Below are 23690 nucleotides of genomic sequence, written 5' to 3'. Positions count from 1 at the left end.
GCCAAGACCCTTCTTCAGGAAGAAGTAGACACTTCTATTTAGAAGAATACTGGCATGTTTGTTTTGATGTATATTAATACAGGTGTCATCATTGAAACCTACAGTACTGTGCAAAAGTCTTAGGCACATATATATAGCTAGGTTGCCTAAGACCTTTGCACAGTACTGTATTTGTCACCATGGAGCAGTAAGCCAGTTTGTAAATCTAGCTCAATATATGTGTGTGTGCGTGCGTGCATGCCCAAGACTTTTGCACAGTACTGTATAAAAATCCTGATTATACTAGACAGACAGGATGAATGTACCCAATGGTGAGAAAGTCCTGAACCAACCTAAGGTGTCTGTTAGAAAGGACTGAAATTTAGATTTTATTTCACTGCATTTTCCATCACAAGACAGTTGAGGCCAAAATCACTAAATATATTCAAGGAGTAATTGGATACTTCAAGGAGTATGGGAAGAAAGGAGAAACCCAATATCCAATTTAAGGTGATCAGACATTGTCATATTGAACAAGTGAGCAGGCTAATGCTGCTGTGATTTGTTCCTGTTCTCATATTAAGTTGTGGTGAAAATAAATTCCAATACATAATGATCAACCCATTCATATATCTTGTGGTGACCATTCCTTTTTGCTTCCAATAATGCATGTTTTGAAATCCGCTGGTCTTTTTGCACTGATTTTCTTATACAATTAAATAGAATCCTAGTGCTATCACTGACTTTACAATCACAAAAAAATGTGATCTGTTGACATGGTTTAACACAAGACATTCTGCAGATGCTGGAAATCCAGAGTAACACACGCAAAATGCTGGAAGAGCTCAGCAGGTCAGGCAGCAACTATGGAAAGGAATAAAGAGTCAATGTTTTGGGCCAATGCCCTTCATCAGGATTGGAAAGGAAGAGAGAAGAAGCCTGAATTATACGCCTCATCACTCTGTTCCCTCTTCTCTCCTTTTCTGTTCCCCATTCTGATTCCCCTCTTACCCTTTCTCTTCTTCTCCTCACCTACCTATCACACTCCTCTTGTACCCCCTCCTCCCACCTTTATCGCCCATTGTCCACTCTCCTCTCCTATCAGGTTCCTTCTGTAGCCATTTACTTTGTTTCACCAATAATCTCACAGTTTCTCACTTCATCCCCACCCCCTTCCCCACCCACCCTCTTTTCCTCTCACCTGGTTTCATCTCCTATCTTGGATTCCTCCCCCTCCCCCCACCTTCTTATTCTGGCTTCTTTTATTCTTCTTATTTCTTCTTCTACCCAGCCGGTCCCAATTTCCTGTATTCATCTAAGCCCTACTCCTCCACAAACCTATCTAAATGCTTTTTTATCCTTCAGCTTCTTTTTAAACCTCTTCTCTCTCTCTCACCCTAAATCTCTGCCCCGTAGTCAGAGAGGAGCTGGTGCATGAAGGCATTGTGCAGCCTAACAGTGAGTAATCATTTTAGTCGCTTTCCTTCTGATCTCAAGACCCTGTTGGACATTGTTCATGTGGGAGACTGCATGCCCGATTCACTGAATTATTGATGGACGGCAGGGAGACGTGTGACCTCGGATGTCACAAGGACTAGGCCTCAAGCTGCAGTATTCCCTACTTACAGCCTCCCAAGAGGGAAGCATCGGAATCAGTGTGCTTCACTGGAGGTGGTGCGGCGTGGCGTCCAAGCTGCAGTCAATGCTGACCCCAGTGATAGCTCAGCAGAGGACACGCCCTATTGTGTTCGATTGCAGATTGCTGCAACTTTCATGGACTCAGGCTCTTGGCCCATATTTTTTTTTGTGATTGGACTTTACTAATATCTCATATGTTCTACATCTGCCTTATATTGTGTGTGCCTATTGGTACTGAATTTCGCATCATGGCCCCAGAGTACTGCTGCTTTGTTTGGCTGTATTCACGTGTGGTTGAATGACAATTAGACTTGAACACACATTCCAACTTCTAGACTCTGCAAATCTCCACATCCATCTTATCTATGCCTCCCATAACGTTAAACATTTCTGTAAGATCACCCTTACTCCTCTTGAAAGGCCTCGATAGGGTGGATGTGGAGCAGATGTTTCCTCTGGTGGAGGAGTCCAAGACCAGAGGACGCAGCCTTAGAATAGAGGGATGTCCATTTAGAATGGAAATTAGGAGGATTTTCTTTAGCCAGAGCGGGGTGAATCTGTGGAATTTATTGCTGTGGTGGGCACGTCATTCGGTATATTTAAGGCAAGGATTGATCGGTCAGGGCATGAAGGGATACGGGGAGAAGAAAGGAGTTTGGGGCTGAGAAGGAAAATGGATCGGCCATGATAAAATGGCGTAGCAGACTTGATGGGCCAAATGGCCTACTTCTGCTCCTGTATCTTATAGTTGTATTCCCCTTCATTCCAAGGAATTAACAATTAGCCTGGCCAGTCACTTCTTATGATACAGGCCCTCTAGTCCTGGCAATATTCTTTTGAATTTGTTCTGCACTCTTTTTAGTTTGACCATGCGTTGCTGCAACAGAGTGACATGAAACCTGCAGGCTATACTCCAGTACAGCCTGACTAGTGGCTAGTACAACTGCAACATTAGGTGGCAACTGCAACACCCGCTTCTCAAACCAATGAAGACTAATATATCAAGTGTCTTTCTCACCAACCTGACTAACTGCACTAACACTTTCAATGAACTATTTGCTTGTGCTTTCAAGTCCCTCTGTTACACTCCCTCATATTCAGGTCTAGTTTAACATTTCCAAAGTGCATCACCTCACACTTTATATTTATGGAAAAAAAAAATCATTTTCAAATTCAAGTTTAATTGTCATTCAACCATACAGCTAAGGCCAAGGCCAAGGTGCAAAACGCAGTACAAACAGTCATGCACAGCACAAGGCACACATAACACGTATAAGTCCAAGTCCCTGAGTCTATGAATGTTACAGCAGTCTGCAATCGAAAACAATATGACTTGTCTTCTAATCAGTTCCCCTCTACCACCACTCTGCTCCATCTAGCAGAATTAGTCCTTACTCTTAATAATTTCTCCTTTTGCTCCTCCCATTTCCTCCAAACTAAAGGTGTAGCTATGGGCACCCGTATGGGTCCTAGCTATGCCTGCCTTTTTGTTGGGTTTGTGGAACAATCTATGTTCCGTGCCTATTCTGGTATCTGTCCCCCACTTTTCCTTCGCTACATCGACGACTGCATTGGCGCTGCTTCCTGCACGCATGCAGAACTCGTTAACTTTATTAACTTTGCCTCCAACTTTCACCCTGCCCTCAAGTTTACCTGGTCCATTTCTGACACCTCCCTCCCCTTTCTAGATCTTTCTGTCTCTGTCTCTGGAGACAGCTTATCCACTGATGTCTACTATAAGCCTACTGACTCTCACAACTATCTGGACTATTCCTCTTCTCACCCTGTCTCTTGCAAAAACGCCATCCCCTTCTCGCAATTCCTCCGTCTCCGCCGCATCTGCTCTCAGGATGAGGCTTTTCATTCTAGGACGAGGGAGATGTCTTCATTTTTTAAAGAAAGGGGCTTCCCTTCCTCCACTATCAACTCTGCTCTTAAACGCATCTCCCCCATTTCACGTACATCTGCTCTCACTCCATCCTCCCACCACCCCACTAGGAATAGGGTTCCCCTGGTCCTCACCTACCACCCCACCAGCCTCCGGGTCCAACATATTATTCTCCGTAACTTCCGCCACCTCCAACGGGATCCCACCACTAAGCATATCTTTCCCTCCCCGCCTCTCTCTGCATTCCGCAGGGATCGCTCCCTACAAAACTCCCTTGTCCATTCGTCCCCCCCATCCCTCCCCACTGATCTCCCTCCTGGCACTTATCCGTGTAAGCGGAACAAGTGCTACACATGCCCTTACACTTCCTCCCTTACCACCATTCAGGGCCCCAAACAGTCCTTCCAGGTGAGGCATCACTTCACCTGTGAGTCGACTGGGGTGATATACTGCGTCCGGTGCTCCCGATGTGGCCTTTTATATATTGGTGAGACCCGACGCAGACTGGGAGACCGCTTTGCTGAACATCTACGCTCTGTCCGCCAGAGAAAGCAGGATCTCCCAGTGGCCACACATTTTAATTCCACATCCCATTCCCATTCTGACATGTCTATCCACGGCCTCCTCTACTGTAAAGATGAAGCCACACTCAGGTTGGAGGAACAACACCTTATATTCCGTCTGGGTAGCCTCCAACCTGATGGCATGAACATTGACTTCTCTAACTTCCGCTAGGCCCCACCTCCCCCTCGTACCCCATCTGTTACTCTTTTTAATGCACACATTCTTTCTCTCACTCTCCTTTTTCTCCCTCTGTCCCTCTGAATATACCTCTTGCCCATCCTCTGGGTCACCCCCCCCCCCCGTCTTTCTTCCCGGACCTCCTGTCCCATGATCCTCTCGTATCCCCTTCTGCCTATCACCTGTCCAGCTCTCGGCTCCATCCCTCCCCCTCCTGTCTTCTCCTATCATTTTGCATCTCCCCCTCCCCCTCCAGTTTTCAAATCCCTTACTCACTCTTCCTTCAGTTAGTCCTGACGAAGGGTCTCGGCCTGAAACGTCGACTGTGCCTCTTCCTATAGATGCTGCTTGGCCTGCTGCGTTCACCAGCAACTTTGATGTGAGTGACTTGTCTTCTGCCAAGTGAACACTAGAGGGCAGTACTGAACCCAGCATGTTTGTTGTACCACACCACCTCCAGCACTCCGATGGAGCGCACCGACTCTGATGCCTCTCTCCTGTCCGCTTGTAAGTGGGCGACACAGTGGCTCGTGGCCTAGACCCCGCTATCACCGAGTCCATGCAGCTTCCCCACTGTCCAAACCCACCATTTTCCAGTAAATCAGTGAATCGGACTTGCAGCATTCCGCATTAACAGTGTCCAACAGGATCTTGCGATCACAAGAAAAGCGACCAAGATGGCCACTCGCTGTTAGACTGCACACCTCCTTTGTGCACTGACCACTCTGACGCACCAAGTCCTGTTCCTTCAGTTTCTCTGCCATTGAGCAACTCGCGATTGTTTAAAAAGTACATTTAAAAAGGACAGTAACACCTTTGGTTGGCCTCGTAGAAGCCACTGCATCTGAATGCACTGCTGCAAGTCCATAGAACATAGAACAGTATAGTATAGGAACAGGTTCTTTATGTTACTTTAAATTTTATTTCCATATCTTCAAATTTGAAGATATTGTAAGCCCTACTTCTAATGGAATAGCGAACCAAAATAAATATATTTCCTGTAGTCTTTCTACAAAAATCTACAACTGATATCACCCATGTAGCCTTTTAGATTATGAGAACACTCAGTCCTCTTTTATTGTCATTTAGCTTGAAGAGGTGGAACAGAAATAATCAATTAGCAGCTGTGCATTTGAGCAGATTAGTGTTTGCCAATGGGTCTCTTCATTGTGGTTATGAGAATATTCGAAAGACTGTTGAGATATCAATTCAGCAGACCTTTTATTACTCTCTTGCTAAGAAGGCGTGATCACACAAAGTGATCAAAGGGGCACGGTTTCATTCAATAATTTTCAAGTTATTGTTCTGTATATACAAATAAATTTGTAAAGGACTCAAATGTTAGGAAGATTTGTTGACAATAAGTACAATTTCCTATCAAGGAAAAAGGTCCCTATTTTCAGACAGGCCACAAAACAACAAATTTCACGACATCCGGTTTGTCAGAGATAATAAACCTGATTTAGATCATTTATTTGTTTATTTATTTGTCTATTTGTTTGTTTGCTCATTGGGATACAGTGTCCTTTCAGTCGCACTGCCCAGTAATCCCCTATTTAACGCTAGGCTAATTACGGGTCAATTTACAATGACCAATTAACCGACCAACCCATATGTCTTTGGACTGCGGGGGATAGCCCCGCACGGTCTCAGGGAGAATGTCCAAATTCCTTTCAGACAATGGTGGGAGTTGAAAGCGTTGTGCTAACCACCACGTTATGGTGGCAACCCATTAATAAGCCTGCCACTTGACTAATGGGTATTCGATCTATCATAATATCTTATGTAGCAGAGATTGCCTCTAATCATTTATAGAGCTAGAAACTCTGGTGAAATTTTAGATAAAATGAGTAGAGAAGGAATAGTAAGATTACATTTCTGCACCGTTGTGGTTTGATTCTGCAGTTTAGATAGTGCTTGAATGTTTAATTTGTCCTCCTAGCACAAGGACCCAGGTAGTTTGTCAGTCGGCCTCAAAAAACACATTAACAACATTTGACAGACATTGATTGTAACTAAATGTGCTGCAGGTCATTATTGATCAGGACAGGTATATCTATTATCAGCTTCTTCTGCCTGTTCATGTCTACCTGCACCACTCAACTCTCCACTGCAGATCACCACTCCAAGATTCTAAAGCCCTGGGTTGATACCGCTGCATTACAATTAGAGTTACAAAATACACGTGGACTAAGATGTTAACTGTCCTGTGCTATCACCAGTGGGATCATCAGTTGATCTGCCACCTGTCTTCAGGAGTTTCGGCCCACTTATGATCAAGACTTCCTCGAGGTGGTGGGCCAGCAGTGCTAAAGCACCACCTCCCACTAGTGAGTTTAAAAACGTGGCATCTGCCTTTATCAGTCACTTCCATCCAACAGATAGTCTGCTCTTCAGGTGACTGTTAATCCGTGGAAATTCATCTATGGAATTCATTACCACAGGCAGCTGTGAAGGCCAAATCTTTTATACTTAGGGGAGAGGTTGATAGATTCTTGATTGGTCAGGGCATGATTGGATACAGAGAGAAAGCAGGAGATCGGGGCTGAGAGGAAAAATGGATCAGCCATGATGCAGAACAGACTCGATGGGCCAAATGGCCTAATTCTACTTCTATATCTTATGGTCTTAAAAGCATGAGCGCTGGCCCTGTGTTTACAGAAATCCTAGGTCTGAATGGCATTAGTCGCTGGGCTGGGGTAGTGGCTTAGCTCTACTGATGGTTTAGGTCTGCTAAGTGCCTATTTGAAGCTAGCAATCAGAAATTCCTCTCCTGCTGTGAAGATCCATTCTCTTTGAACTAATTTCCTGTCAATGAAGATATCAAACTTACTGGTAATCTGAAAAAATAAATTTATGCATTAGACCAGCAAACTACCTGTGACAGAAGGAAGGATATTTGACAAAGTGATTTGCATCTGTGGATAACAAGAGGAGTTACGTACATGGAGAAATGGTTATGCAGCCCATTATAATGCAGGTAGTCCTGAAAATAATCATTGAAGTAAGTTCTTTCACTACTGAATAGGCAGCTTACTTATGTACGGTATGTTATACAGAGGCTTTTTAATTGCAGGTAAATAAACAGTGACTAGGGAATACACGCTTCAAATATATTTAAGTGAAATATCAAAAATGTTTTAGTAATAAAACTCTAATTATGTTGTATCAATTGCAAACAGTTTCAGTATTCAAACAGTAGAATTGACATTTGTAAAGTCTTTGAATATTCTCACCATTTAAGGATAGTTATTTTAGGGTATAAGAAAAAATGCCTTTCAAGAGTCGATGTTTTTATTAATTTTATCGAGGTACAGTGCAGGGTAGGCTCTTCCAGCCCTTTGAGCAGTGCCACCCAGAAACCCCCAATTTCACCCGAGCCACGGGACAATTTATTATGGCCAATTAACCCAGCAACTGGTACGTCTTTGGACTGTGGGGGGAATCCAGAGGACTCAGCGGGAACCCATGTGGTCACGGGGTTTATTACATGCGTCGGCAAATGCAGCAGTATAACCTTCAGATTCAGAATCAAGTTTAACATCACTGACATTTGTCATGAAATTTGTTCTTTTCCAGCAGCAATCCAAAGCAAGACATAAAATAATACTATGAATTATAATAAGTAATATAAATATATACAAATTTAAATTAAGTAATACAAAAAGAGAGCAAAATTAGTGAAGTTGCAGTTCATTACCCATTCCAAATTCAGATGGCAGAGGGCATGAAGCTGTAACTAAAATGTTATGTGTGTGCCTTCAGGCACCTATACCTCCTCCCTGATGGTAGCAGTGAGAAGAGGGCGTGTCCTGGGTGGTGGGGTTTCTGAAATGATGGATGCCGCCTTATGTCCAAAGGCCTGCCTCACGGTTAGTACTCCGTTGTAGTTGAGAACAATTCCCATTTCACTGCACTGAAATGTGATTGCAGATAAATGACAGAGCTGTTTAACAATGCTAACGCTCAAAGTTCAAAGTGAGTTTTATTATCAAAGTACATATATGTCACCATATAGATCCCTGAGGTTTGTTTTCTTGTGGGCATACTCAATAAATCTATAGAATAATAACCATAGCAGAATCAATGAAAGACTGCCCAACTCGGGCGTTCAACCAGAATGCAGAAGACAACAAACTGTGCAAATACAAAAATAAGAAATAATAATAATAATAAATAAATAAGCAATGAATATTGAGAACGTGAGATGAAGAGTCCTCAAAAGTGAGTACATTGGTTACGGGAACATTTCAATGATGGGACGAGTGAATTTGAGTGAAGTTATCCCCTTTCGTTCAAGAGCCTGATGGCTGAGGGGTAATCACTGTTCCTGAAGCCGGTGGTGTGGGTCCTGGGGCTCCTGTACCACCTCCCTGATGGCAGCAGTGAGAAAACAGCATGGCCTGGATTGTGAGGGTCACCGATGCTGAATGCTGATTTCCTGTGACAGTGTTTCATGTGGATGAGCACAGTGATTGGGAGGGCTTTACCCATGGTGGACTGCGCCATATCCAGTCTTGTTAAATGTAATAACTTTTAATCAATGAAGTCCATTAAATTCTCTGTAATCAAAACAATATAAATTTTCCAACCATACCCTACAGCATTAAGACACATATTTATTGGGGCTCAGCACCAGAACATCAATACAGGAATTCCTCAGGGTATCCTTAGCCCAACGTTCTTCAGTTGCCTTGTCAACAATCCTCTCAGATCAGAATGGGGATGATCGCCAATGATTGTACAGTGTTCGATTCCAGTCACAACACTATCCCTTCACATACAGCAGGGCTGAGGCAAAATTTAGGCAGATAAGTGACAAGAAGCATTCATCCCACAAACACAGACGCAGGAGGTTCTGCAGATGCTGCAAACCTTGAGCACCACACATAGAACGCCGGAGGAACTCACCAAGTCAGGCAGCATCTACGGAAGGGAATAAGCAGTGGAAGTTTTGGATTGAGACCCTTTATCAGGACTGTTTACAGTTTTTCCACCATTTTATATGTGTTGCTTATGATTACCATCTGCAGTATCTTTTGTGTTTAAGATTGTTGTGACATTCCATTTGATTCATTAATGCGGTTGCCCCCTGCACATCCATAGGTGTGTTGGTTATTGATGCAAACAGCACATTTCACTGTACAGTACTGTGCAAAGGCCTTTGGTGCATGCAAAAAATTCTGTAGATGCTTTCAAAAATAGTGAATTGAAAAGTTTCTAAGTATCCAAAAAAAGAGCAATAAACAGTAAAATTCTAAATCACATCAATATTTGCTATGACCATCCTTTGCCTTTAAAACCGGATCAGAATTTCGGCCCGAAACTACAACTGTTTAATTCCCTCCATTGATGTTGCCTGACCTGAGGTCCCTCCTGAATTTTGTATGTGTGTTGCTTCATCCCACAAATATATGAAGAAATGGCCATCTACCCTTTTAACTAACCATCGCTCAGTACCCCTCAATCAATGTACTGCTGGTCACTATTGACAAACCTATCCAGCACATGGAAACGTGCCAAGAACAGGTTTGAGGCCAGCTATCCTGCAGACAGTGGCTCTCCGGCTGACACGTTCAAGCCTCTTCGCCAGAGGAATGTGTTGGTTTACTCTGGATGAGTGCAAATCCACTAAATCTCACAAAACTCAGCACTGTCCAGCATCAGGCAGTCTACTTCATTTTTACTCTGTCCGCTACCCTAATGTAGATCATAGGAATATAATAGCACAGGAGAGAGCAGGCCATTCGGCCCATGATATTGAAATGACCTGTTAGCCTACTCGAAGATCAATCTAACCCTTCCCTCCCACACAGTCCTTCATTTTTCTTTCATCCATGTGCCATCAAAGAATCTCTTAAATGTCTCTAATGTATCTGCCTCTATCACCACCCCTGGCAGTGCGTTCCATGCACTCTGTATATAAAATCTGCCTCTGATTTGCCCCGATATCTTTCTCCAATCACACTAAAATTATGTCCCCTTTTATTATCCATTTCTGTCTTGATAAAAAGTCTCTGGCTTTCTTTGCCTCTTATCATCTTACACAAACACCTATATCAAATTACCGTTCATCCTCCTTCGCCCAGAGTCATAGATTCCCAACCAGGGGTCCATGGACCCCTTGCTTAATGGTAAAGGTTCGTGCAAAAGGAAAATTGAAACCCCTGGCCCTGACTCACACAGCCACTCCCCATAAGACATGCTGCCTTAAGCAGGCAACATCATGATAGATCTCCTCTAAAGCTTCAATAACCTTTAATATTGAGTGTTTGATGGCTCTGGGCTGTATTCACTAGAATTCAGAAGAATGAGGGGTGACCTCATTGAAACCTATTGAATGGTGAAAGGCCTTGATAGAATGGATGTGGAGAAGATGCTTCCTATAATGGGAGAGTCTAACACCACAGGACACAGCCTCAGAATAGAGGAGCATCATCTTAGAATGGAGACGAGGGGAAATTTCTTTCGCTAGAGAGTAGAATTCTTTGCACAAGCAGCTGTGGAGGCCAAGTTTTTATGCATATTTATGTTTGAGGTTGATAGATTCTTGATTGGTCAGGGCATGAAGGGATACAGGCAGAAGACAGGAGGATGGGTCTGAGAGGAAAATTGGATCAGCCATGATAAAATGGTGGAGTATACTCGATCGGCCAAATGGCCTAATTCTGCTCCTATATCTTACAGCCTTATGATCTTCTATCCTGCCTATAATGAGGCAACCAGAGGTGAACACAGTATTCTGAGTGTGATCTAACCAGAGTTCGGTACCATTTTGTTATTCTCTGTGATGTTCTGCTGAGCATTGTGGGTCACTATTTTGGCACTGGAATGTGCTGCGACACTTGCAGACTGCCCCCAGCGCATCCTTGGATGTGCTGGCTGTTAATGCAAATGGTACATTTCGATAAACAAGAGGAAGGCAAAGACAAATGATGATGGAGATAGCAGCCAGAGAACTGGAAATGAATACCAATGAATTGATCCACCTGACCCGAAGCATGGCAGTCAAAGCTCAAACAGGGCATGGCACCTGATGATAATAATGATGACATTTCAATAAACATGTGATAAATAAGTCTGAATCTGAAACTCCCTTTCCAACAGCACCGAGAAATACCTTCACTAGCAGTTGAAGTTGGCACAGCGACACTTCCTTAAGGACAAGTAGGGAGGTGCAATCAATACTGGCCTTTACAGTGATCCCCAAGTCGCAGAAAATAAATCAAACAATGTAGCTCACGTTTATTATGACCTTGTAAATTGTCTCTGGACACGTTGTCTCTGTACTATAAGCACTTTCCTCTTCACTCTGTTACTCTTTTTACCTTGTACTACCTCAATACACTGTTGCAAAGAAATGAATATTGAAAGGCCCAGATAGTGAGGGTTCCAGCCCAAAAGGTCGACCGATCCGTCGACCAGTCTTTTCCACGGATGCTGCCCGACCTGCTGAGTTCCTCCAGCGTGTTGTGAGTGTTGCTTTTACCCCAGCATCTGCAGATTATTTTGTGGTTACAAGAGCATGGAGAGAATGTTTCCTGTCGTGGGAGAGTCTAGGGTCAGAGGGCACAGCCTCAGATACAAAGAACAGAGAGAAGGAAAAATTTCTTCAGCCAGTGGATGCTGAATCTGTGGATTTCATTGCCACGGACGGCTGTGGAGATCAAGTCATTGGGTATATTTAAAGCAGAGGTTGACAGGTTCTTGATTAGTAAAGGCATCAAAGGTTATGGGGAGAAGGGGGAGAATGGGATTGAGAGGGAGTGACAACGATAATAAATCAGCTATTATGGAATGGCAGAGCACTTCAATGGCTTAATTCTGCTCCTATATCTTATGGTCTTATATACAGTATGCAAGTTAAGTCTTTCACGTTACCTTAGTGCATGCGATAGTACTAAAGCATTCTACCAACTTACCATTTCTTCAAAACAAATGACTGAGACAAAACTTAGATGAGGAGCATTTATTTCCTTAAAAAAAAACTAACTCTCACAGGTTGAATTGTAAATGCCTACCACGTCATTTTAGGGCACTTCAGGAAACAGTTGCCCCATTAGCATCTGCAATACAAAAGGATGGAACCTAATGTTATAGCTGGGGGTAATAGTGAGGATAAGCTCCCAATACCTATCAATGACATGCATCTCAAATAACCTTGTTTAACCAAGCCCAGCTCCTGTCCTTCATGTGTGGCTCAGGTACTAAGCCCGGCAGAACAGTTTCTATTCACAGCAGAAGGGACAAAGGCGGGTTGCAGGCACCTTAAAACCAGTCGTTTTGGGCAGATGGGGCTCATCAGCTCATCTAGGAGAAGGAAACCTCTGATCTCAAACCTCCACTGCCTTGTGGCTGTACCCAATGATGGGGAAGTCTTCGGGAGTAAACTCCGAGGAAAGATCCAGAACTGGAGTCCCTAGGGCAATCCTACATTGACTTCAGCGCTGAATGGCAACTTCTGAGACACTGCTGGTGCCAAACTTCATTGGTCTCTGCCGTTCCTTTGGATTCATCAGCTGCGTGGAGAGGGGCAGCTTGCTACATGTGTAACAGTTTGCTCTGGGTTGCATACTGGCCGGTGTATCAGGTAGACAGTTAGGACCCAACATCCAGGTTTATAGTCAGCTACTGTCCAGGTGGTTTAATCCCATTAACAGAATTATATAGATCAACAGCTGTTATCCAGAAAGCAACTATGAAACTTTAATTATGCGGCTGACCCCAGTGTGCACACAATGTAGAGTAAAGCGAGTGAACAGATGCCTCTTGGGTCTCTCTTTACCTTCGGTGGTCCCGTTGAGAAAGTCCCTAGCAACACAAGAGCACCTCAGCATCTGCTTGCTGTCCCTCGGCTGTCACCTGGTCTCTGAAGGAGTCTGTTGCATGTGTTTTGAGTATTAAGAAATCACGCTTTCAAACATGGCAGTGGTTGTTTTCAGTGATACCTTGCTGAGAGTGAGGGAATTCACTTCCCATTTTTTATGCCAGGAAATATGTGCGGCACTGAGGAGCACATTAACTCTTGCCTTGCTGCTGTCCCACAGCATGCTTATTTCTCGTGTATAGTCAGGTATAGCAGACTGAATGACTTAGACTAAAAGACATAATTGACCCATCAAGTCTGCTCCACCATTCCATCATGTCTGATTTATTATCCCTCTCAACCCCATTCTCATGACTTCTTCCTGTAACCATTAACACCGTTAAAAATCAAGAAACAATCGCCCTCCGCTTTAAGTATACCCAATGACAGTACAGCCATTTCTGGCAATCAATTTCACAGATTCACCACCCTGTGGCAAAATCATTGTTGCTCTGAAGCAGGATTTTCTACACTTTTTTATGTCTTGGAATCTTACCATTAACCAAGGGGTCAGTTGACCCCAGTTTGGAAACCTCTGCTCTAAAGGGACGTCCTTCTATTCTGAGGCTATGCTGTCTGGTCCCAGACTCCCCACTATTGAAAGCATCCCTCATAAGTCTCTTCTATCTAGACCATTCAATATTCAGTATTGACTTCCCCTCATGCCAGCTCTTTCATATTGGTTTGTTTTTTTTCGCTCATTATTCATCCGGGGCACCCCGAAAACTGATGCAAGTAACCTCCTTTGGAAAAGTCCCATTATTTTTCCAGCATTTCTGCTTACCACTTTTAGTCATCATTTCCCTTCAGATTCAGATTTATTTATTTGCAACACATACATCGAAACACGCAGTGAAATGCGTTAAAAACCAACCCAACATGAGGATACATTGGGGGCAGCCCACAAGCATTCGACACCAGCGTTTCAAGGCCATAATGTTCGTCAGACCAGCAAAGTTCTACACATTACCTCTCTATGATCCACCCACACTGACAGTCCTCCGACCCCAGGGCAACACATCTCTCGACCTCCAGCCTCCGATGAACTCGTGGACTCGCCAACCAACATCAGGCCTCTGACTTCCCCAATGGACAGCAGACCCAGGGCTTCAGCTATCAGCCCTCAACTTCTGGATTTTTGGATAGGCAATGGGGCTTTGATCTTCGGCATTGATTTCAGAATTTGTCGTTGAAGGGGTCCCGAACACCTTGAAGTCCAGATTTGATGACGGGATCCTGAGCCCTTTAAAAACAGGGATATAGAACATGGAATATTAGAACAGTACAGCACAACTTCAGCCATGATGTTGTGCTGATTGATGTTTTAAACTCTCTAAGATCTATGTACCCTTTCTCTCATCCATAGACCCTCATTTATCTGTCATCCATGTGCCTTGCTAAGAGTTTCGTAAATGCCCCTAATATATCTGTTTCTGCCATCACCGCTAGCAGTGTGTTTGGTGCACCCTCCACTCTGCGTAAAAAAAAACTTAGCGCTGGCATCCCCCCTATACTTCCCTCCAATCACCCTAAAATTATGCCCCCTGGTATTAGCCATTTCCATGCTGGGAAAAAGGCCGTTGGCTATCCACTCGGTCTATGCCTCTTGTCATCTTGTACACCTACATATATATATTTCTTTATGATTCCAGAATTTACATTGCACTCCTTGTATTTTCCTTTTGCTGCCCTACTCAGTTTCTCAAATAAGATTCTATTACTGCCGTTGATTTATTTTTGGCATAAGTTCATATTTCCAAATTAAACACCTATAAGATGATTTTAACCCAACTTGAGTCACATCAAAATTTGAAAGCAGTAAATCTGGAATAGCATCTTATTTCACCATGTTTCCATCTGGTGGTTGTTTTGAAAGTGGGAGGTGAGGCTGATGATCATTTTGATCTAGGAGGCTGGATGTTAACATCCAGCTTTACTTTTCATACGTACACTGAAACACCCAGTGATATGTGCCATTTGCATCGTCAAGCAACATAGTTTGAATATACGAAAGAGATGCTGGGACGGTGTGTTGCCTCCCGGGTGTTAGTATCCAGGATGTCTCAGAGCAGATGCAGAATATTCTCAAGAGGGAGGGTGAGCAGCCAGAGGTTGTGTTGTACGTTGGCACCAATGGCATCTGTAGAAAGGGGGAAGAGGTTCTGCGCGGTGAGTATGGGGAGTTAGGAACGAGGCTGAAGAATAGGACTTCTAAGGTAGTCATCTCTGGATTACTCCTGGTGTCACGTGCTAGTCAAGGCAGGAATAGAATGATAGTACAGATGAATGAGTGGCTGAGGAGCTGGTAAAGGTGGCAGGGTTTCAGACTGTTCGATCATTGGAACCTTTTCTGGGGTGGGGTGACCTGTACAGGAGTGACGGGTTGCACCTAACCAGTATCCTAGCCGGGAGATTTGCTCATGCTACTCGGCAGGATTTAAACTAGTCTGGCAGGGAAGCAGAGCACCAGCTCAGAAAGTGGAGGGATAAAGAGGAACATATATATCAGGGCCAGTAAAAACAGGCAGGAGCAAGGTAATAGCAAGGGAATTAGGAAAGCCAGGAGAGGCCATGAAGAGTCTTTGGAAAGTAGCATTAAAGAGAATCCCAAGGCATTTAGAAAACCCTGGCCTGATTAGAGGGAGCCAGCATGGTTTTGTGTGGGGCAAGTTGTGTCTTACTAACTTGATTGAGTTTTTTTTTGGCGTGTGCCTGCACGCGTGCGAGTCTGTGCATGTGCATCTGCATGTGTGTGCATCTGTGCATGTGTGTCCGCGTGTCCGTGTGTGTGTCTGTGATGTCTTTTTCATGGCTTTTACAAGGCGCGGAGCAAGAGAGAGAGAGAGAGCGACTGTGTGGCACGCCGCTCCTCACACCGACATTTTCCCAGTATTTTCCCTTTATTTTACGAGGTCGAGTTGCGATCTCGACACTCAACCCGGCACGGATGGAGAGCATACTCGGGAGCGGACCCGAATAGTTTTGAACCTGAGAACCTTCGCTTCCGGGTCCGGCGCCGATGTCGTTGCACCACCAGCCGGCCCTGATTGAGTTTTTTTAAGGTGACAAGGGCGATTAATGAAGGTAGAGCTGTGGATGTTGTCTGCACGGGTTTTAGGCTGAGTCGGTGGTGAGGAAGGCAAATGCCTTGTTAGCATTCATTTCAAGAGGTCTAGAATACAAGAGCAAGGATGTATTGCTGAGGTTTATAAGGCACTGCTGAGGTATCACCTTGAGTACTGTGAACAGTTGTGGGCCCCTCAACTTAGAAAAGGTGTGCTGGCATTGGAGAGGGTCCAGAGGAGGTTCACAAGGATGATTCCAGGTGTGAAAGGGTTATCATATGAGGAATGTTTGATAGATCTGGGTCTGTACTTGCTGGAATTCAGAAGGATGAGGGGGGATCTCATTGAAACCTTTTGAATGTTTAGAGGCCTAGTCAGAGTAGATGTGGAAAGGATGTTTCCCATGGTGGAAGAATCTAGGGCAAGAGGGCGTAGCCTCAGGATAGAGGGGCACCCTTTTAAAACAGATGCAGAGAAATTTCTTGAGCCAAAGGGTGGTGAATTTGTGGAATTTGTTGCCACATGCAGCTGTGGAGGCCAGGTTGTTGGGTGTATTTAAGGCAGAGATTGATAGGTTCTTGGTTGGACATGGCATCAAAGGTAACAGGGAGAAGGCCGAGAACTGGGGTTGAGGAGGAGATAGTTAAAAAAGGATCAGCCATGTTTGAATGGCGGAGCAGACTCGATGGGCCAGATGACCTAATTCTGCTCCTATGTCTTATAGTCTTATGGTCTAAGTCTAAGAATTCAGTGGTTTTTAAAATGTTCCCTATGACCAGAAAGAGTGGGAGAGTGTTTTCTCCATCCGTCAATTTTGCTTTGTGAACAAGATTGACTGCCATATGACCATAAGATATAGGAGCAGAAGTAGGTCATTTGGCCCATTGAGTCTGTTCCGCTATTCAATCATGGGCTGATCCAATTCTTCCCGTCATCCCCACTTCACTGCCTTCTCCTCATACCCCTTGATGCCCTGGCTAATCAAGAACCTATCTCTGCCCTAAATGCACCCAATGACTTGGCCTCCACAGCCGCTCGTGGCAACAAATCCCACAGATTTACTACCCTCCGATTAAAGTAATTTCTCCATTAATTTGCCAAGTAATTTGCTAACAGTCACAACTCTACCCCCTTGTAAATAGTTTGCTCCCCACCAATCACCAGCAGGCGCCAACATTACTAATTACTTCTGCTTAACAATCATCCATTCCCTCCTGGACACCATCAGACCAATCAGTCAGTTATGACGTACTCCCGCCTCCATACAGTTTGTATGTCGAGATAGAATAAGGACTTTATGGCTCTGGAGGGCTATGGTCCAGGTGCAGGTCAATGGGACTAGGTAGAATAACAGTTTGGCTGAAGGGCCTGTTTCCGTGCTGGAATGCTCTATGACTTTGCAATCAGCTCTGGATTTCTCACTCCTCAAAGAAATCCCAGAACTACAATCCTGTGTTATGGACTGTCAAGCTATCCCATGATGCAGCACCCCATTTCCATTTTGCTGAATTCCACTTCCCCATCTTCCACTCTCTCATGACTTCTGCCTCTTCTATCTGATAGTTCTTTCAGGCTTTGGTCTCTAAACAGTTCATCTACCCTCAGACGTTTATTATGTCAACTAGTTGTAAGCAATTCTTAAGGGAGTCCAGTACACTCATTGGCTGCTTTATTAGGTACATCTGCTCGTTAATGCAAATATCTAATCAACCAATCATAAGACAGCAGCTCAATGCGGAAAAGCCTACAGACATGGTCCAACCAGTTGTTATTCAGACCAAACATCAGAATGAGGAAGAAATGTGATCGAAGTGATTTTGATCATGGAAACTGCGGAAACCATTGATCAGAAACTGCTGGCTTTCCCACACAACAGTCCTACATTTTACAGAGAATGCTACAAAAAACATCCATTGAGTGGCATTTCTGTGAGTGAAAATGCCTTTTTTTCAATGAGAGATGTCAGAGAAGAATAGCCAGACTGGTTCAAGCTGACAGGAAGGCAGCAGTGACTGAACTAAGTACGCGTTTCAACAGCAGTGTGCAGGGGAGCTCCTCTGAATATACAACATGTTGATCCCGGAAGTGGATGGGCTACAAGAGGAGAAAACCATGAGAATTACTCTCAGTGACCACCTTATGAGATATGGGAGGTACCTAACAAAGTGACCTCTGAGCGTACAGCAGCATTATTCGGAAGCCTCTTTTATAGATATTGCCATGGGCATTCAATATAGACTTCATTTCCAATACATTAGTTGAGATCAAATTAAAAATTTCTCTCATGCAGAAATGGAAGCTGTGAGTTTACAATTTGAAATGTAATTGTTCTTCTAATTACCCCACAGGAGACCTTATAAGATTCCATTGTCTGCCAGGATTCACGCTGATTGGCAATGAGATTCTTACCTGTAAACTGGGAGAACGTTTACAAATGGATGCTGCTCCTCCGTCTTGTGAAGGTCAGTACCTCATGTCCCTGCACTTACTTTTTCTGCTATCGCAAATCCGCACATTCCTGTTAAAGTGAATAATGAACTATGATTGTAAGTTTCAGAATGATATTTAAACAAATTTAGAGTTTCACCATGGAGACATTGTTGTCGGCCTTGGTCGTTGACTTGTTTGGAACGTTGGTTCATCAGCAGCCCTCCAGATCCACCAGTGGGAACGTGTGCTAAATAACCAAGCACGTAGGTCTCATGCAAAAACACATGGCAAATGTTTTCTTCAATTGAACTTAACTGAAACCTCCAGCTAAAAGCTTCAGGTCTACAAAGAAGTAACTTTAAAACTCACTGAATTTGACAACTTAATTGAAGGCTAACTTTATAACATACTCTTCAAAGTTCAAATTTATCACCAAGGTACATTTATGTCACCATACACAACTGTGAAATTCATTGTCTTGCTGGCATACTCAGTAATCCTAGTTTATGTGGGTCAAAGATGACCTGGACATGGGTCAGATGTCATTCACAGGATTCCCTGTCAATGCGGAGCAGCATATATTTTGTAGCCTGGGGAAAATTACACACTCAGGACAACAATTACTTTTTTGGGTTTTAATTCCTTTATCTGTTTTACATGTTTATGTGCCAGAAGAGGGCCGCAAAACAAAATGAACGAATTTACAACCAGTTCTTGCCGTTACAATCTTAGTTTAATTTTCGATCCGCACCCTTGTGACTGGGCAGAGTTGTGTATGCAGTATAAAAATACCAGAACTAATATGGTAGTGGCAATCCTGAAGGAACACAATACAAATAACATTAGAATCCCACCCACCCTGTATCTTATACATAACAGCGAAAAATGTAAGTGAATACATCTCATCTAAGACATTTACTACTTTTTAGTACACTTGTGCTGAACTTCGGAACAGAGACTAAACATTCACGTTACGCGGCTACATGCACAAGCAGTCCTGATACAATAAAGTTAGACAAAAGGTACACTTTAGCACAACTTTTACAAGGTATTGCCTGGTAGTTAAATTACAGGAAGACTGACCTACTTGGATGGTGAGGAACTTTGCCCAAGCCACGCGGTCCAGCATTTGAGTCATTTACTCGAGAAAATCTAAAGCATCCACATGTAAAACATGTCAAACTACTGATTTTCTCAATTCGCCAACAAGAATAAACAAATTCACACGGATATCGTCAATTAATGCTCACCTTTCCTCACCATGCCCAGCACACTCTGGGAGGAACCCAATTCCAACGCCCTACCACATCTTCAGCAGAAAGCAAAATGGTCTCCCCACTATCCCATGCGTGCGTAATGACATCACCTTCTCCCTTAAAGGCACAGACAACTATTCTAGCACTACCCGGATGGATGCCTAAGTACACTTTTAACGATACTGAATAAGATCCAACGGTCACCCGGATACATATATTGGAGCATGGGAGGTCCAACTGTTTGGGTTACCTGGAGAAATCTGCGGTAGCAAAACATTGCATACATGATGACCATAGGATTGACTTTGATGGCACAAAACTACCGTGGCGTGCCTGTGGCATTTGGGACCGCTTGGTGAAGGAAGCCTTTGAAATAAAACTAGATAATAAAAACTTTAACAAAGACGAAGGTCTTGCTCAAAATAAGAATTGAAATATGATTTTAAACAAGGTGGGGCAGCAGAAACCTGATTGGTTGAAGATTAACCAATCAGGAAGAACGGATGACAGGACCAGACTAGAAGTGCCTAGACATCATCCATGATGAAGGTGGCAGAGTTGGTTATCAAAATGTCGGTTAAGATTGACACCTGTCCCCAGCTGGAAGCCAGAGATGAAATTAAATTAAATCAAGTTTGATTGTCATTCAAACCGTACATGGATATGGCTGAACGAGATAGCATTTCTCTGCGACCAAGGTGCAAAACCATGCATGTGCATTCAAAATAATGGGAAAGGAGAACAAAGAGCGTAGTCACGTAAGAAAGCACATTTTGAGTCCAAGACCCTGAGCAACGCCCCATAAATTGATGGTCCCCAGTAGTCCAGCCAGTTATTCCACTGTTCCAACACTCAAGGGCAGCACAAACAGGAGAGGCCACCTCGAACTGAACCTGGGTGCCATGCTGCAACGCAAAACCGAGGCTTGAGGCCTAGTCCTCACTGCAACCGAGGCAACACTGCTACCTCACTGCCTGCCTTCCCACCAAACAAGGGAAGCAAGCCTGTGGCAGTCATTGTGCAACAGGGTCTTGCGCTCATAAAAGAATCATCCAATGCAGTCACTCACGGTTTCACTAATGCCTTCTTTGTGCCAGCTTGAAAGCACCCACTCCACTGCCCTCAAGTAGCAGGCAGCAGCACGGTCTGCACCCAGGTCAGCTCTACCGAACCTAGCCAGCTCCTCCTGCGGCCCAACAGCCCACCTCGCCTCCTCTGAACCGACGGCTGGCTACTCCTAAAAATGAGCAGCTCACTGATGTGGTGGACCTGCTGTACACCTAGTTATTGGAGTCAAGAATAGTCTTACTATGTATAAAAACACATTTAACAAAGGAAAAAGCACCTTTGGTTGGCCCCCAAGAGGCCGCTGAATGTAATTGTGCTGCCATCTTACCGAAAGAGTTTCTATACGTACTCAATAAATCCATAGTCATGGGTTACTCAAGAAAGCCCACTCACTGAAGACCACTGCAATCTGAAAACCACTGTGTACAAACCACCACGAGGAAATCTGCAGATGCTGGAATTTCAAGCAACACACATAAAAATTGCTGATGAACGCAGCAGGCCAGGCAACATCTCTAGGAAGAGGTACAGTCGACGTCAGGACGAAGGGTCTCGGCCTGAAATGTCGCCTGTACCTCTTCCTAGCGATGCTGCCTGGGCCTGCTGCGTTCATCAGCAACTTTTACGTGTGTTGTGTACAAACCACCGATGACTTGAAAAAGATTGCTGGTTTGATCACGAAAAGATGCAGGAATCATACCAATGTTAGACACAAGTATACATTATTGCTGCTATGAAATTAAAAATGGCAGATTTTTAAACATTACAGCAGTACACATTCTCCATGATGTGTTCGCAGAAGCAAAAACACAAGAATAAGTTCTGAAGAATGCAGCATTATATTTAGAGAAATGCATAACTAATGCGTTTTAAAGAATTTTTTGAAGAATTTGAAAATTATTGTTAAACCTTTTTTTATCTCTAACTGTTTTCAGTTGAATTGAAAGGATATATCATGGGTGATACGGAGATAGGTGGAGGGGCAGGAAGGCTGCAAAATGAATTACAGAGATTAGGAGAATGGGCAAAAAAGTGGCAGATGGAATAGTGTCGTAAAATGTATAGTCATGCACTTTGCGAGAAAAAATAAAAGTGTAGACTATCTTCTAAGTGGAGAGATAATTCAAAAATCTGAGCTGCAGAGGGTCTTAGGAGTCCTTGTGCAGGATTCCCTAGAATTTAATTTGCAGGTTGAGTGTGAGGAAACCAAATGGAAGGCACCAGGTGAGGAAGGGAAATGCAATGTTAACATTCATTTTGAGAGGACTAGAATATAAAAGCAAGGATGTAATGCTGAGGCTTCATAAGGCATTGGTAAGCCCTCACTTGGAGTATTGTGAGTAGTGTTGTGCCCCTTATCTAAGAAGAGACGTGCTGACACTGGAGAGGGTTCAGAAGAGGTTCATGCGAATGCTTCCACAAGTTAAAGGGAGACCGTATGAGGACCAATTGATGGCTCTGGGCCTGTACTCACTGGAATTCAGAAGAATGAGGTGGGGACCTCATTGAAACCTATCGAAATTTGAAAGGCCGCGATAGAGTGGATGTGGAGAGGATTCAGGAACAGCTTCTTCCCCCTCTGCTATCCGATTTCTGAATGGACATTGAACCCATGAAAACTACCTCACTAATTTTTTAACTTTATCTTTGCACTACTTATTTAATGTAACTATTATATATATATAGATAGATATATATACACACACACACTTATTGTAATTCACATTTTCCTTTTTGATTATTATGTATTGCATTGTACTGCTGCTGCAAAAACAACAAATTTCAAGACATATACTGGTGATATTAAACCTGATTCTGATTCTAATAAGAGCAGGTTCCATAAATGAAATGGCCAATCAATAGAATTGCTGTTACACATCTTATTAGCCGGTTCACTGGTGATCCAATAATTTTTATCCTTGAGATATATTATATATTTCAGGTTTTCATCTGTTTCATTCACAATGGTAAGTATTCTGTAAAGATGTCCATATGATCTTAAAAGTAATTGCTTTGTATTCTGCCTTGTTTTCAGTGTTATGTCCAGTCAATGAAGTGAGAACTGATTCAACTGGTGTTATATTGAGCCCTGGCTACCCAGACAGCTACCCGAACTTCCAGACATGTGCTTGGAGCATTATTGTGGAAAAGGGTTACAACATCACCTTGTTCTTTGAGTTTTTCCAGACGGAGAAAGAATTTGATGAACTGGAGGTCTTTGATGGTAAGGTTAAATTATCTTGAAGATTCCTGCTCGTGATTTAATTCCTTGTTAGTTTTTCACCTATTATTCACCTATCAGGTATAAGTTTAATATGTGTGTCTGCAGTGAAATAGAGACCAGAATCAGGATTTCCTGTAACATTAAACTTCAGGTATTTCTGACTTTGAAGATCTCTCTGCCTGCAACCTCCCAGTCAATAGAAATATGTTTGAATATTAATATGATCTATATTGTGAAATGCCCTCAAGGTGACTTTTCCTTGGTAATTAAGACGCAACATATTGGAAAAGCTCTACAGATGATTTTGTGAAGGGAGGATTAATGTTTCTGCTTGATGACATTTAGACTGTATTGGGTCATCTCATATTGTTTGTGATAAAGATTCACAAGCATTCCAATTAATCAATATTAAATGCTCTCTGGAATAATTAATTAATTTTCTTAAAAGTATGTGCATAAATGTATTAAATATTGTTTTCCTTAGAGTCAGGACAAGAAGTCTAATCAGGAACCATAAATTATTAAGTAATGTGAG

At 43.3% G+C, this 23690-nt stretch overlaps 1 protein-coding gene across 1 annotated transcript in view; it reads left to right on the top strand.

Annotated features, from left to right (window-relative positions):
• csmd3b (CUB and Sushi multiple domains 3b) overlaps positions 1-23690 on the top strand; it is a 2345756-nt gene that overhangs the window by 2151464 nt on the left and 170602 nt on the right. Inside the window, exons 46-47 of the mRNA XM_063066157.1 lie at positions 18526-18639; positions 22967-23155. Of these exons, the coding sequence (XP_062922227.1) occupies positions 18526-18639; positions 22967-23155 (303 nt within the window). The remainder of the gene's footprint in view (positions 1-18525; positions 18640-22966; positions 23156-23690) is intronic.

Source organism: Mobula hypostoma, chromosome 1 (genome assembly GCF_963921235.1).
Source record: "Mobula hypostoma chromosome 1, sMobHyp1.1, whole genome shotgun sequence".
In the NCBI taxonomy this organism is placed as follows: domain Eukaryota; kingdom Metazoa; phylum Chordata; class Chondrichthyes; order Myliobatiformes; family Myliobatidae; genus Mobula; species Mobula hypostoma.
Note: the sequence above shows the minus strand (reverse complement) of the source record. Positions and strands in the feature narration are given on the sequence as shown.